The 16,883-nt window shown below is 43.3% G+C and overlaps 1 protein-coding gene across 9 annotated transcripts in view; it reads right to left on the bottom strand.

Annotated features, from left to right (window-relative positions):
• agrn (agrin) overlaps positions 1-16,883 on the bottom strand; it is a 513,439-nt gene that overhangs the window by 204,767 nt on the left and 291,789 nt on the right. For all 9 annotated transcript variants that reach the window (XM_072586197.1, XM_072586199.1, XM_072586200.1 and 6 more), the window contains one exon: positions 10,527-10,574. In XM_072586197.1, coding sequence (XP_072442298.1) covers positions 10,527-10,574 — 48 coding nt within the window. The remainder of the gene's footprint in view (positions 1-10,526; positions 10,575-16,883) is intronic.

Raw genomic sequence — 16,883 nt, 5'->3', positions numbered from 1 at the left:
ATGCCACACGATCTTCAAATTGACTGCTCATCAAAAGCAACACACATGGAGGCATTTCCAGCCTTTTGACCCTATGCCGGCCTTTTCAAAAGAATTCTCAGTTGTGGTAATGATCTAAGAAGTTGTGAAAAATAAATCTGTATTCCTCATACTGGTTCATTTAATTTTTACTTCTTACTATTTTATACCGTGTGACAGGTTTACAGGGATAAGTTTGCATGTGGCTCAGCAGTTAGCATTGCTACCTCACAGCACCAGGGATCTGGGTTCGATTCCATCCTCAGGTGACCGTCTGCATGGAGTTTGCATACTCTCCCCGTGTCTGCATAGGTTTCCTCCCACAGTCCAAAGATGTGCAGGTTAGTTGGATTGGCCGTGCTAAATTGCCCATAGTATCCAGGGATGGGTTGGCCATGGGAAATGCAGGGTTACAGGGATAGCAGTAGAAGGTGGATCTGGGTGGAATGCTCTTCAGAAAGTCAGTGTGGACCATTTGGGCAGAATAATCTGTTTCCACACTGAAGGGATTCTACAATTACAGAGTTGGACATTAACGGTTCTAAAGCAAGCAAGAGATAAAATGGATGAGAGTCCAATGGAGACTAAATTCTCTTGGCCCTGAATTGCTTGCAAGTCCAAACAAGATCAACATACACTATTAATATTTAAGGTATTTGTTTCTCACCATGAGGTCCTTTATTTAGCAACCAGAGGAGAATGGTCTGCTATTCTGCATTAAATACAGTTCTGTGCAATCTGACTTTGCCTCAGACATGACTACATTAACTTTAATACAAAGACAATCTTCACTGAGGTGCATTGCATTAACTCCCTTTATACACACATTATTGTCCAGACAACACAACCCAAGTTCAGCACTGGCCGCTTTAGAGACATTTAACAAGAGTAAATGGTATACAGGGCATGGTAAATTTTATGGTTCTGCTTCAGAGGTCTGGAATAATAGTCTTGGGACAAGAATTCAAAACCCACAATGGAAACTGAGTCAGTTAACATTGTTAATTAAATAAATCCAAATTTAAACAAAAGTAAGCATACATAATGGTGATCAAGCAACTAACAGATTGTAAAAACCCATCCAAATCCAATCCCTAAAGACATTTTTCTGTGCATTTTTTAATATGCATTTGTGGGACATGGGTGTCACTGGCTGACCAGCATTTATTGTCTGTTCCTAGATGACTTTGAGAAAGCGGTAGTGAGCTACCTTCTTGAACTACTGCAGTCCATGTACTATAGGTTGATCCACAATGTCCTTACAGAGGGAATTCCAGGATTTTGACTGAGTCACAGTGAAGGAACGGTGATATATTTCCAAGTCAAGATAGTGAGTGGGTCAGAGGGGAACTTGGAGGTGCTGGTATTCCCATTCATCTATTGCCCTTATCCTTCCAGATGGTGGAGGGAGTGGATGCTTGTGGATGTGGTGCCAATTACGTGGGCTGCTTTTACCTGAATGGTGCCAATCTCTTTGAGTGTTGTTTAAGCTGCACACATCCAGCAAGTGGGGAGTATTCCATGACACTCCTGACTTGTGACTTGCAGATGGTGGACAGGCTTTGGGGAGTCAGAAGGTCGTTTCAGTATTCCTAGCCTCTGATCTGTTCTTGTCATCACTGTGGTAATATGTGAGTCCAGTTGAGTTTCTGGTCAATGGTAACCCCCAAGGATGTTGATAGTGGGTAATTCAGTGATGGTTACACCATTCAATGTCAAGGGGCAGTGGTTAGATTGGAGATGATCATTGTCTGGCATTTGTGTGACGTAAATGTTACTTATTACTTGCCACTTGTCAGCCCAAAACTGGATATTGTCCATATCCTGTTGCATTTGAACATTTCCTGCTTTAGAATCTAAGGAGTTGCCAATGAAGCTGAACAGTGTGCAATCATCTGCGAATATCCCCACTTCTGACCTTACAATAAGATTTTAACAAAGTTATCACTGAATACCTCTTTACTCTTTTTTGGTGCATTTCAATCTGCTGTGCATTGGTTAAATGTTCTGTTTTCAGGAGTTATTTACAATCCTAGTTTAAGCTACTAATTTATCAAGGTATAGGTAAAGAAGGACAAATACAGCTCACTGTAAACACTAACCAAATTGGAAGTGCAGATCCACCTTGTTGTAATAGGTTTCAATCATCTGATGCCACTGGCCTTAGTTTCAAACGGAATTCGCTAATAGAAAAGATTAAAAGGCCTCAGAGACATGGGGCGAGGACAATTGACAAGAGCAATTTGGTACTCTGGTTGGTCGATACGTCGATGGTGAGTGAATGAATTTTTCTCTCAAGCCAATCTACAGGGACCAACCTTCCTGCATTACACAAGACATCTTGGAATCTGTTAACATCACTAAAAGATATCAGTATTGCCCCAGGTGAACACGATGTGACTGATCAGGTCATCAGGCAAAATGTGATTCTTTTATTGCACCTTTTTGAAAAAGTCAAAATCCAATTTGAGCAGTTCGAGACATAAACATCATCTGCAGTGTGAGGTGTTTATATTCCATATCAAAGAAAAGCAATGCCAGTACCAACCAATGACTCAGTCACTTCATTTCTACCATAATAGAATGTGCTGAAGTAACCTATTTCCAATGTGACAATGCTGTATGTGTGTCTGCCATCTCCCAAACACCACCCATTGTTACACATACAAAACCATCTTTAAAAACCTAGATGCTATCCACTAAAATTCCCCAGCAGTTATTACTGCTGCAAACCACCAGCAATGTGCGAGGATCCAATTTGCTGTTAAGGTTGATGACCTTAAAGTTAGAGGCCATTTAAAGCAACAGCACAGATTAACATTCATGAACCAAGTCTTCGGTCAACAACACTATAGACAATCCAATAGAGTACTCTCAGAACTGCACAGAGATAGGCTGCACCCTGGAGTTTACCTAATCATTGATGGTTACAGCCAGTTAACAGAAACATTAATGTTCTTTAACAGGAAATCTGCTGTCCGTACCTGGTGTGGCTTACTCATGCCTCCAGACCCACAGCAATGTGATTGACTGTTAATTCCCCCTTCAATGGCCTTGCAAGCCACTCAGATGTTTCAGACTACTAAGAAGTCTAAACAAAAGGAATTAAACCAGTCAGATCACCAGGTAGCAATCAGAAACAAGAATGGCAAACTCTAGCCCTGTCAACCCTGCAAACCCCTCCTCACTAGCATCCAGGGGCAAAATTGGGAGAGCTGTCTCACAGACCGGTCAAGCAACAGCCTGATATATCCATATTCAAGGAGTCATTCCTGACTATGTCCCAGACTATCACTATCCCTGGATACACCCTGTCCCATTGACAGGCGGCACGATGGTATGCAGTCAGGACAAAGTTGCCCTGGAGGCTCTCAACATTGGCTCTGAACCTCAAGTAGTCTCATGGCATCGGGTTAGACAAGGATTTGGAAACCTCCTGCTGATTACCACGTAGTGTCCTTCTCCAGCAGATGAATCCTCCATGTTAAGCAACACTTGGGGAAAGCACTGATGGTGGCAAGGGCACAGAATGTTTTCTGGGTTGGGCTGGGGTGGGGGGTTCAATGTCTATCACCAAGAGTGGCTTGGCAGCATCCGACTGACTGAGCTGGTTGAATCCTAAAGGATGAAGCTGTAAAATTGAGTCTGTGGTGGGTCATGAGGGAACCAAGCAGGGGTAAAACATTCTTGATCTCAACCATCAGCCTGCCTCATTGGGTTGACCTCTACACAGCCCTGGTGAAGGCAAAGACCTGGCTTCACATCATCATATTGTGTGACATTCTCGCTGGGCTAAACGAGATAGATTTCAAACAAATCTAGCAATCCAAGACAGGAGATGCAATTGCACATCAGCACTGTCCACCAACACAATCTGCAAACTGGCATTTCATGGCATGTCAAGAGTGGGGAAGCAGGCCATCCAGTCAACACTGACCCTCCGAAGAGCAGCCCACTCAGACCCACCCCGACTAACCCTATTCATGTAACCTTCCATTTCCCACAGCTAATCCACCCTGCACTTCCCTGGTTATTACAGCCAATTTAGCTTGGCCAATTCACCTAACCTACACATCTCTGGACTGTGGGAGGAAACCGGAGCACCCAAAGGAAACCCACAACAGACACGGGGAGAATGTGCAAACTCCATACAAAGAATCACCTGAGGGTGGAATCGAACTCAGGTCCCTGGCGCTGTGCTAACCACTAAGCCGCCATCTCCTCCACTCTACTGTAAATATTAAGCCGGGGTGGGGGGAGGGTAATCAACCCTGGTTCAATGAAGAGTGCAGGATGGCATGCCAGGAATAGCATCAGCCATTCCTAGAAAATGAGGTAACTTAGATTAGATTAGATTACTTACAGTGTGGAAACAGGCCCTTCGGCCCAACAAGTCCACACCGCCCCGCCGAAGCGTAACCCACCCATACCCCTACATCTACATCTACCCCTTCCCTAACACTACAGGCAATTTAGCATGGCCAATTCACCCAACCTGCACATCTTTGGACTGTGGGAGGAAACCAGAGCACTCGGAGGAAACCCACACAGACACGGGGAGAACGTGCAAACTCCACACAGTCAGTCGCCTGAGGCAGGAATTGAACCCAGGTTTCTGGCGCTGTGAGGCAACAGTGCTAACTACTGTGCCACCGTGCCACCCTAAACTTCTTGGTTAACCTGCAACACAGGGCTGACAATGCTCTGAGAGAAGAAATTCCTTCCCAGCTTTGTCTCAAATGGGAGAACCTTTACAATAGACCCAGTTAAATTTCTCCAGGGAAACATCCTCTCAGCATCTCGCCTGTCAAGCCTCTTCAGAACCTTATTAGGTTTCAATCAGATCGTTTCCCATTCTTATAAACTCCAGCAAGTATAGACACAGAGAACAGCCTTACATTCTGGGAATCAGTGTCGAGAGTGTGGTGCTGGAAAAGCACAATAGGTCAGGCAGCATCTGAGAAGCAGGAAAATCGACATTTCTGGCAAAAGCCCTTAATCAGGAATAAGGCTGGGAGCCTCGGGGGTGGAGAGATAAATGGGAGGGGAGTGGGGCTGGGGTGGGGTGGGGGGTGGGGAAGGTACCTGAGAATGCAATAGGTGGATGGAGGTGGGGGTAAAGGTGATAGGTCAGAGGGGAGTGTGGAGTGGATAGGTGAGAAGGAAGATTGACAGATGGGACAGGTCATGAGGGCGGTGCTGAGCTGGAAGGTTGGAACTGGGGTAAGGTGGGGGGAGGGGAAATGAGGAAACTGGTGAAATCCACATTGATGCCATGGGGTTGGAAGATCCCAAGGCGGAAGATGAGGCATTCTTCCTCCAGGTGTCGGGTGGAATGGGAGTGGCAGCGGAGGAGGCCCAGGACCTGTATGTCTTCGGCAGAGTGGGAGGGGGGGGGTTGAAGTGTTCAACCACGGGGCGGTGGGGTTGATTGGTGCGGGTATCCCGGAGATGTCTTGGGAATCAGCCTAGTAAAACTTCTCTGAACTGCTTCCAATCCAAGCCGATCCCTCCCTAAGTAAACAGGCCAAAACAGAAACACTCTAGGTGTGGTCTCAAAAATGTCCAGTGCAATTGTAACAACATTTCCCTCTTTTCATACCCCATTCTCCTTTTAATACAGGCCAACGTTCCAACAGCTTTCTTGATTACATAATGTACCTACGTGCTAACCTCTTTGTAAATCACGTGCAAGGATGTCTGTTGTCCTGGCCACGACTATCTGTCAACAGCAGCAAGATGAATTCACTAGTCATTGACCTCATCTGTGGCCTTTGATAACTGGTTGTTAATGGCAATTAAGTGCTTGAAGACATCCTTAGGATACTATATAAATGCAAGCTCTTCCCAACTGCTTTTCATTTCCTACACCAATCATTTGCAGCTTTTTAAGCCAGAGTTTAACTTTAAAAAGATTCAATTTTCCTAAACTCATTATTATTAGCATGGAAAACAAATTGGAAAACTGAGAAAAGTGAGGTGACCAGAACAAAAAATAAAGATGCTAAAATAGAGAATGTGGAAAGGACTCCATATGCTATTTTTATTGGAATCATTCTTGGTGCTAATTTTAGCAGTTTAAAGATTGAATTGCTGAATGAAGCTTTTTATGAATATCTTCATGCTCGTAACAAATACAATGCATAAAGAAAAACCAAGTCAGTCCATTAAAAATCCCCTCACACTATAGAGAGACCAGCATCAAACTATTTTCCTTCTTATCGGTGATTTCAAAATGTAATCAATTCCTTATTGGAAATGGCCCCATTATCAGGAACTAGCCAGAAATAGAAAAAAGCACAGGCTTTCATTTATGTAGTGCTAAAGTGCTTTATAGCCAAGGAAGTATTTTTTGAGACGCAGTCAATGTCTTAATCCACAGTATGTAAACACTCAAGACCAGCAATATCATAAGTGACCTATTTATCTGCACCACATAGCACTCAGTACACAATCTAACATTGACGAACATCTCCCTGTTGACTTCTGACACTAGGCATCCCATGTTCAACCCTTTGGTCCTCAAACCAAGGCATGTCTGGACTAAGCACTACCATGGTTTCCTCCTGTGTTAGCAGACAGTGCTCTCACTTTGAAACCACAACGTTCTGGGTTCAAGCCCCACTCTGGGGCTGGAGCACGATGATCAAAGCTAACCTTTCGATGAGCTACTGAGGGCGTGCTGCACTGTCGTGTCATCCTTTGGATGAAAGGTTAAAATATGACCCCTGTCTGCCTCCTCGGGGGAGGGAGGTTGAAAGATCCTGCAGAGATTTTTCAAAGAATAGCAGTGATGTTGTCCCCAAAGCCTAGGATAATACTTAACCCTGAAATTCATCACCATGATGCTGTTTGTGGGGGCTTGCATTGGCTGCCAGGTTTCCCATTTCACAACGGGTGAACACACTTCAAAAGTACCTCATCAGATGTACAGCACGTTGAGACATCCGATAGTTGTGAAAGATGCTACAGAAAGGCAGCTGTTTAATGTTTGGTCTGATTCCAGTTCTTCACCAGAAGGGAGTGAGTGTCTGCTGTCAGCTGACAGCTGTGCAGCAAGTGAGAGTAGCCTATTAAGTGAGACAGCTGCTTGGATGGGATTTTTCTCCCCCTCCTCCATGGGGAAAATGTTCCATCTCCACTTGATGCTCAGCGTTACAGCTGAAATCAGAGTGCATGCTGAAGACTGGTGCCAATCTGCTCCCCCGTCAATCAAAACAGTCTGGAGCCTGGTGCTTGGGTTTGAGAAGAAGCTGCCAGTGATGGGGCTTGTCACATTTAACAGTGAATATGTTTCACAAATGCATCATTGAATAAAGAGCTTTAACAATGTCTAGTGTCCACTTGGATAGGAAAGAGGTTAATGTTTTACTCTCACTGCAAAGGTGTATGGAGCAGACAGACAGGACTTGTCAGACAGTGGAGAGCTAGGGGTTGGGGATATCCCGTCCCACCACTCGAAGAGTTGGCAAGGTTGCTTCCCTGTTGATTGCAGCAATCTTGCTGCCTGTTAGCTCCCTGTGTGGGGTCAACTGGCATGGGGGATGGTACTTCGGCCCTTGACCTGTGTACCAAGTCGTGTCTCTGACCGACTAGTGGTGCCAGGGGATGCAATGGCCAGGGGCTGGTACAAGGGTCCCCAGAGTCAAGGAGGACGTCAGTACCTGGGGAGGGGTTCTGAGATCCGGGAGGGAGGGCAAGGACTACAGGAGTTGGGAGGAGGTTTTGCAGTATGTTGCGTGGGGTCATGTTTCATAGAGAGACCAGGGGTGGGGCAGTGGAGTAAACATGGAGGACAGATGGAGGATGAGGTGGTAGGGGGCTGGTGGGGGGGGGGGGGGGGGGGGGGAGTTGCGGTGGAGTTGGAAGTTCCTCAATGTCACAAAGATGGTCCTCGGGGGAGGCAACATCTCCTTACCCTGAGTTACCTGAGCTAGGTCACCTGCCAGGAATAGCACAGAACCTCCGTCTCAACCATGAGTAGTCAAAAATGTGGCCATTTAAGGGGCTCAAATGGGGCGAGGCCCTGTGAGGAGGAGTAGGCCTTGCCCACTCCCTGTAACACTGCAGACAGGTTGGGGTGTGGGGTAAGGAAGGCAGCATAAAGCTTTCCCCGGGGAAGTTGATGCCATTCCCTACAAGCTTCTGCTCCCATTGTAAATCGCTGGGGTGTAGCAGAGGGATGGAGTTGACGCACATGATGAAAGGTTTGCAGTGAAAGATAACTCAGGAGGAATAAGAATTTATATAAAATGCTAGAGAGGTCTGACTGCTATCTTCTTCTGCAATTGTCCACCTCCCACAAAAGAATCCTCACCTTCAAAGCACATCCTTTTGATTCTCATTCTCCAGCACACCCTTTGTATAGAAAAAAACAAAGCCCAGGCACTTTGTATAACTTGCAGTTAAACTTCAAAACAAAAATCAGATTCTGTTTATCTCCATCCCAGTTAGTGCTTCGTTTCTCTATTAATGATAAAATCTCAAAGCAGATGAGCGTAAATTTTCAACAGGGAAGAAAGTTAATCCCATCACCGATCTTGACACTCTTTGAGTTCCTGCTACAGTAAACAGCCAGACAAAATTCTCCAGACACATGAAAGGTGCCTTGGATCCAATTAGCTAAAACCTGCATTATCAACATTAATTATTAAATTTGGTGTCGCACAGTAACAGACCTGAAACAATGCTCAAGTAATGTCACAGCTGTGATTTATTTATAATGGCGGGCTAACTTATCTTAATCTTTTAATAATTACAACAAACAAAATAAAAAGGCACCCTTCTGTCACATTGCTGAAATAAAGGAAACAGGAAAGAAATGTGCAGAGAAACTGAACTGGCCAAGTGCCAATATTGCTAATAATTGCTTTGGTGACAAAACAACATTTTAATTTGCCTAATAATATGCCAGTGGAACAGTATCACAACAGTGTGGTGTTTAAAGTTAAGATTTTTCAAAGTGGATGTCTGAAATTAGAGCATGAACTAGTGTTTGAGATTGACCATGATCCTGTCATGGGTGATATGTATTACTGAAGCTACCTTTCATGTTGCCACACCTATGGCCCTTACAATAATGGCAGCTTATAGAACAGAATGAAGGCTGACAGTTTCTGGATACTCTGGAGATCAAACACCAGCCTTGCTGCTTGACGTGCATTACGTTTGATGGCTGAAGAAACTTCACTGTGTCAAAATATATTTATTGAAAATGATCCAGGGCATGGGTTGGCTGATGGATTCCAAATATGGTCGAAACCCAGTTGCACGGAATTTATAAACAAAAACAGAATTTGCTGCTGAAACTTCAGCAGGACTGTTCTGAAGAAGGGTCACTGGACCTGAAATGGTAATTCTGTTTTCTCTCCAGAGATGCTACTGGACCTGCTGAGCTTCTTCAGCAATTTCTGTTTTTATTTGCCTCAGATCTTCAACATTCGTTGTTCTCTGTCTCATTTTAGGACAGAATTTACATCCTGGCATTTTCTGCCTTTCCCTACTCTCCTCGAAAATCCATTGAATCCCTTCAGTGTGGAAACAGGCCATTCAGCCCAATGAGTCCACACTGACTCTCTGAAGAGCATCCCAACCCAGACTCATGCCCCCACCTTAACCCAACATTTCCCACGGCCAACCCTCCTAACCTAAACATCACTGGACACTATGGGCAATTTAACACGGCCAATCCATCCAACCTGCACATCTATGGCCCATACAGACACAAGGAGAATGTGCCAACTCCACACAGACAGTTGCCCAAGGCTGGAAATGAAGCTGGGTCCCTGGCGCAGTGAGGTCCTTCCTGATGAAGGAGTGGTGCTCCGAAAGCTTGTACTTCCAAATAAACTGTTGGACAATAACCTGGTGTTGTGCGATTTTCAATTTTGCCCAGCCCAGTGCAACACTGGCACCTCCACATCATGGCTGTGAGGCAGCAGTGCTAACCACTGAGCCATTGTGTCACCCCTTAAAAGGAAATGAACTGTTTCAACATGTCGTTGGTCATACATTCCAAAGTCCCTCTGCTGTGGTTCAATGTCAACTGCTGTTAGATAGTACCTTGGGATGTTGCTCTATATTAAAGATGTTACACAAATACAAGTTGCTTTTGAGTGCTAATGCTACCTGCATTACACAATGTCCAAACCAAACTTTACTCCCAATTCCTATGGGTAGCACTGAATAGCAACTGTGACTTCTGTGTATCAAGGGCAGTGCTAATAGATCACAGATTATTTAAGATACAAGAGAGATTCAGATTTAACCTATTCCTGAAACTGAGTAATTCAGTTTATTACAAGGAACTCCAGAGCCTTTCACAATGCTTTGAGGGCCGCATTCTGTGAATCATTTCCATTTTTGCATGATTACAAGTTCACAGTTATTCTTAAAATTCAGTCAAACAAAGTTCAAACAGTGCATCTGAGCAAAACATTCATTTACATTTCTTTCACCTGCGGTTCGTAAAGTTGTTCCTTTGCATTTCAAATAAAGTGCTCACTTACCATCCTGTGATATTGCAGGGGCTGGAGTGAACTTAATCACAGGTCTATCTGGAAACAAAAAGAAAAACAGCAAGCCATTACAATCGAGTCAACATAACCAAAGAACTACAAGCCTCAACATGGGACTCACACTGCAGAGAGGACTCACACAGAAGAATTTTCAACACTTAGCCCAAAGCAAGACATTGATTTACATCATTCCCTGTGAATTTGTAGATCATTTTACGGTTCAGTGTGTTTCTCCAGTGTGTCTTTACAATGAACATCAGACAGACCTTTGTGGAAGAACATTTATAGATGTAATGGATACTGTCAAACCAGTCATGTCACATAGTTCCTTTCTAATTTCTGGACGGATACTTCTTTAACAAAAAAATCTCAACTACTAACATTCATTCTGAAGAGTGAACATTGAACTTTGAAATTATTTTTCGACAGCAAAACCAACTGGTGACCTAGAGCACCGGCAGTCAAACAATATCTTAGTCAAGTGGTTATGCTTCATTTTGGAGTCTAGACAGCAAACATTAGCAATATAATTAAGGGAACTGCAGCCCGGGTTCATTGACCTTGTCTCAGCCACACACTTTCCAGCAGAGGTAACTGACTAATGATGAGAAATGGGAACCACAGTTTTCTATCTCATCAAGCCCCTGAGAATAGTTATGTGGGCGAGCTGCAGTGGATCAGTGAGAACTTTGGAGGCAGAAGGTTCTGGGCTTTTGGTATCGTACTGGGTGAATGTTGTACCCTCATTCAGCAAGGCATTCAGCCCAAGGTCTGTCTGCCCATTTATACAATTGTAAAATAAAAGACATCATTTTTCATCTGCATCATTTTTCCAAGGTCCAGGTCAACAGCATCTTTTAACAGATTATCTGGCCATTTCTCTGACTGCAGCTTGTAGAAACCTGACTGCAGTGATTTCCACATCACAATGACCATGCTTAACAACTGGCTGCAAATCACTCTCGGGGCACCCCAAATGGTGAGGGGTGCTACAGAAATGTTTCATGTATATCCAAGCATGGGACGCACTGGGAAAAGCATGGATTGGATTTAACGGGAGGTGACAGGGGCCTGCCCTGTAGCTAATGGGCTGACCTTGTCTCTGTTAGGAAAGGCAAGCAAACTGAATGCCACTCACGCATTTAACAGGTCAATAGTTGGGCCTTCCAGTGGGAACAAGGAGCCCAGGGTGGGGGCAAAGATCTTGCCCATTGAGAACTGCTGAGTGGCAAGATGTTGGCAGCTCTGGTAAGGTTCGTACTGGCTTTCCTGCCCCTGACTGCAGGTGTTCCCATCTGCCAACTTCCCACCCAACTAAATCCCACACCCCCTGCCAAGCAATGGAATGTCAGTAAATTCTATTCCATGTGATGAGCCATGAGTAACCATCGGGCCATCTTTTGACATTTGCTGGTAACCACCAATTGGAGACTATTGCAAGCCCTGGGCATAGGAAGAGTCTCATGTTCAAACATGGCTCTACTCTTTTAGACTAAAAGTAAAGATCTCTCTACAACAACCCCATCAAACATTCCCAGGACGAGGACAGCACAGGATTCGATACAGAGAGTAAAGCTCCCTCGACCTGATCCCCAATAAACACTCCTAGGACAAGGACAGCATGTGGTTTAAGATAGGGTAAAGCCCCCTCAACACTATCCCCACCCAACAATCCCAGGGCAGGGAACAAAAGATGCTCTGTACTGCATTATAGACCTCAGCTGGATTGCTACAATGGTCACAGGAGAAAAATCAGTCACTATTGCGGAGCACCCCAACCCAGCCTCCCCTGTCTTCCTTGCAAGCAATTCGAAAAGATCATATTGTAGAAGTGATGCCTATGTGGCTTAATAACCTGCCAACACTCACTGCTTGGGCTCCTGGGTGAAGAATTGCCACTCCGAGCATTGACACCAATGGAGCCATACTCAGCAAGATTCCATTTCTCTTTAAGGCAAAGATGTGGAGAAAAGAGATGAAAAACAAGACAAAAGAGGGTGAAAACAGAAAAGAAAATGTAACAAGACATCATCAGCTCTTTCTCTTGTCTATCATCAAAGGGCAAGACCCGAAACCCAGTTTACTGAATGGTCTCTCCTTATTTACATTTCTGATATAAATGAAAAGTATTTGAATCAAGCTCACTGAAAAGCTGAGGCAAATGCTTCCTGAAAGAAAATTCACACATCACCATGACAACTCATTAACATATGAAACAATTATAAATAATAAAACACAAGCTCAAATGATGGGAATATTCAGAAGCATATTTACTTTTGATACTCCTATGGAAATAGATCCCCAAACCATCATATTCTTGACATTCTGTTTTGGGGGTTCTTACAGAAGATCTCAGCGGGGTTTTCATAATTTCCAATACTATCCCTTAATTAAATCAGAATTGCACTTATAACATCTCGAGTCTGATGACCCATGCAAGTGGGTGAATTCACACAGCTACAGTAGAACAATCTCACTTCAAAAGCACCTCACTCACAGTAGAGGATGTGAAAGACACTATACAAATGCAAGCTGCTTGAAGGCACCCTTCCACTAACTGACTGTAGCTAATCAGAGACAATTCACACTGGTAGACCTATAAAGGTGAGAGCAGAGACATTGCCATCAGGTGTTAGTCTTCGTGTTCCATTGAAGTAAATTTTCTGTATTTGCTCTCTTATAATTGGGTGTGTGTTACCTAACAGAGATCAATGGTGCTCAAAATGGCTAAACAGAGAAAATGATGCAATTCACAAGGCAAATGCAAAAAATGTCATTTCACTCAGGGTCTGAGCAACCATCGATCTGGCTCAAATGCCAGACAAGAAAGGTTTAAACCTTGTTATTTTGCTCTGTGGGTCAGAAGGTGTTGGGTTCAAATCTAGGTTGACAGTTCAGCACATTACTGAGGGACTACTGTAATATCAGAGGTGCCATCTTTGGATTTGATAATAACGTGATGGGTCTAAAAGATCCTGTGGTAACATTTTGGAAAAGAACAGGGAGGTCTACCCAGTCTCTTCACCAATATTCAACAGACTCGATTCTTAAAAACATTTAAACAGATTATTTAGTCATATTGCATTGCTGTTTGTGGGAGCAAACTGTGCATAATTATTTATTACATTCTTATGTTAATACACTATCTATACTTAAAAAGTATTTAATTGATTACAAAGTACTTTAGCACAAACTCTCTTTAATGTAAGGTGGTTATATAAATGTACATCTTTATTTATAATTGACCTTATTTCCGTTGTTAAGCAACATTAATCCATAGTTAGAGAGAAAATGAATGGTTCTCAACAGGTATAAATGTGCCAACTACAATCTATTTAACACAGAACAATTAATGCTAGTAGACAACTAGCATTCATAGAAAGGGAATTAAGAAAATTAATCCAAACAGAGCATCAAGAGCAGGAATATTTCAACTGTTTGAGTATTAAATTCTTATATTCATCCAATATAGAGGTGATAAAGATAAAAAGGACCAACATTGTATCCTTGAACATAAGGAAGGTTAAAGGTTATGGGAAAAATATGACCTTTTATTCTATTTAATGACCCATTGCCTTTCTAATAGAATATCATTAAGCTGTGGCAGTTATACCAGTCACCCAGATGGCTGATATGATAGATTTTATGTCAAAAATGTACCATGGGATTTTTTTTTACATTTTGCATTCAATGATAGCAATAATTGTACTAACGATATAATTTTATCTCCATTTCATCATCATCTGGTGCTAACTAGTTATTATAAAGCATGAGCATACATTTGAGCCATAAATCACAGCTACGTTCTTCTATTATTTCAGCATGAATTCCAAGAGATTGAAAAATGAGTGTGTGTGCATCCTAAAACATTGTGTCAGGGCATATACATGAAGTTCCTTGAAAATGCACACACCATTAAACTGCCCCATTCATGTCATGTATACCATCTCACATCCTCACTTTATTCAACTGGGGCTGCTGTGGAGCCGAGTAGTAATAAGGTGAGCTTCAACTGTGATTATGGGATTATACAGGGAGCTGAGAGTGCCAACTGCACTAGGTACCATGCCATACAAACTCAGTGAGTGCTTAAATATCTAATGCTGGTCTCAGCGACATCACCACAAATGTGAATTCTACATGCACTAGCCCAAAGTCTTGATTATTTACCAATGGCCTGGATTTGAAGTGGGAATTGTACACCTCTTAAATGTGATATAGACGATAAAACTGCAATTAGCATCACTTCTCCAGACACTTTTTTCGAAAATCATACTTGCTTAAATAGTGATGGGGAACAGATGAAACTGGCACAAGGTAACTAGCCTATCATAATGTAGGAAATGTGCCTGCCAATTTGTGTGTGATTAGATTCTATAAACGACAGTGAGACAAACAAGTAGCTACTAAGTGAGGTTAATTGAGGGGTAAATATTGTGCTTGACAGCAAGGAGAACTGCTTTCCTGATGAACGGCTTTTGCCCAAAATGTTGATTTTCCTGTTCCTCGGATGCTGCCTGACCTGCTGTGCTTTTCCAGCAGCACTCTAATCTTGGCAAGGAGAACTGCTCTGCTCTTTTCAAAACAAAGCCCTCGGATCTTTCACGTCCACCTGACAGGGCTAATGGTACACCTCATTGAAAAGGTGACAGCTTTGACAATGCACAACCCTCCCTGCGCTGCATGGGAATGTCAACCTGGGGACTGTTTTCCCTGGAGGCTGAGGAGTGACCTTATCGAGGTTTATAAAGCCAGGAGGGCCATGGATAGGGTGGACAGACAAGGTCTTTTTCCCTGGGGTTGGGGGAGTCCAGAACTAAAGGGCATAGTTTTAAGGTGAGAGGGGAAAGATTTAAAAGGGACCTAAGGGGCAACGTTTTCACACAAAGGGTGGTGCGTGTATGGAAGGAGCTGCCAGAGGAAACAGTCGAGACGAAAAACTGCAGATGCTGGAATCCAGGGTAGACAAGCAGGAGACTGGAAGAACACAGCAAGCCAGGCAGCATCAGGAGGTGGAGAAGTCGATGTTTCAGGTGTAACCCTTCTTCAGGAGTGGTGGAGGCTGGTACAATTATAACATTTAAAAAGTAGCTAAATGGATACATGAATAGGAAGGGTTTAGAGGGATATAGGCAAATGGGACTAGATTAATTTAGGATATCTGGTCAGCATGAATTGGGCTGAAGTGTCTGTTTCTGTGCTGTACATCTCTATGACTCTATGCTGACTCAGGAGGTGCCAGTGCTATTGAGCTGAAGTCATAACCCTTTGAGCTCAGCTTAAAAAATCTTCACAGGGACATTGCCCAGCCTACTCTACATCATCTCTTGCATCCTTCAGAAGTCTCACTCTGACCTTTTATGCATTCTCCTCCACAAATCCACTACTGAACTATTGCACAGATGTCAAATAGCTTGGCTTAATTCTCCAGAGCCCCTTCCCTAACTCCTTTCAACGCCTTCCAATTTCCCATCACCCTGGGAAAAAAAACTGAGCCAATCTTTTGGTTACTTTTTTAATGCCCGCCTGGCTCACTATCCATTTATGTATTGTCTTATAATTTTCTTCCACTAGCCCTAAAGAGTTTCATACAGTGTAGATGGTGCAGATTGTTTAGTTCAGTTTCCTCACCATCCTGCCCCCAATATCACCTCCCAACCAATTCTTTCACGTGTTCATCAGAATTCAGGTTTAAAACAGAAAAGGCAAAACAAAGCACAAGTTCCTTGCAGTTGAACATTTAAAATGTGTCTTGGTGGCAAAGCTTCACATTTCAAATATACTGGGGTGGGGAAAACTGGTCAGGACTTTTTCTACAGTGGCTCTTTCTTGTTCTGTTTGATCCTGTCAGCTACAAGTGTAGTCCAAATGCTGCCTAACTGTTCAGAGGGAGGTGAAGACAAGATGGTAGTGGCTGAGAGTGCTCCAGGCAGTGCACCATCAACTCAACTTCACCAATACCACGGCTAAACTGATTTAATCCCAACACAGCAAACTGTCAGAAAATCAGGTCGGAAAGTTGAATCCTTAAGCGACCCAGTTGAAATGGTTCAGATCAAGTCTATTCCATAGTCAGAATATTGAGACTTTCTGAGTCACCTACATGCACAAATGTCCTGCCTGTTGATTTAGAGTGACGTTATAAAGCAATCATGAATAATGAAGTCACTCAAGACTTTGATAAATTCATCATCACGCTGAATGAGAAAATGGACAAACTACTCTTTAATTAAATGACTTATTCTCACACCACAAGCATTTTTTAAAATCCTGTTCCCAGCTTCCTAACCCCTTCTCCAGAAGGATCTGACTCTTGTTGGGGTCCAGAAGTACTGGGCATCCTATTGT

Source organism: Chiloscyllium punctatum, chromosome 16 (genome assembly GCF_047496795.1).
Source record: "Chiloscyllium punctatum isolate Juve2018m chromosome 16, sChiPun1.3, whole genome shotgun sequence".
In the NCBI taxonomy this organism is placed as follows: Eukaryota; Metazoa; Chordata; class Chondrichthyes; order Orectolobiformes; family Hemiscylliidae; genus Chiloscyllium; species Chiloscyllium punctatum.
This window is presented reverse-complemented; position numbering and strand designations above follow the sequence as displayed.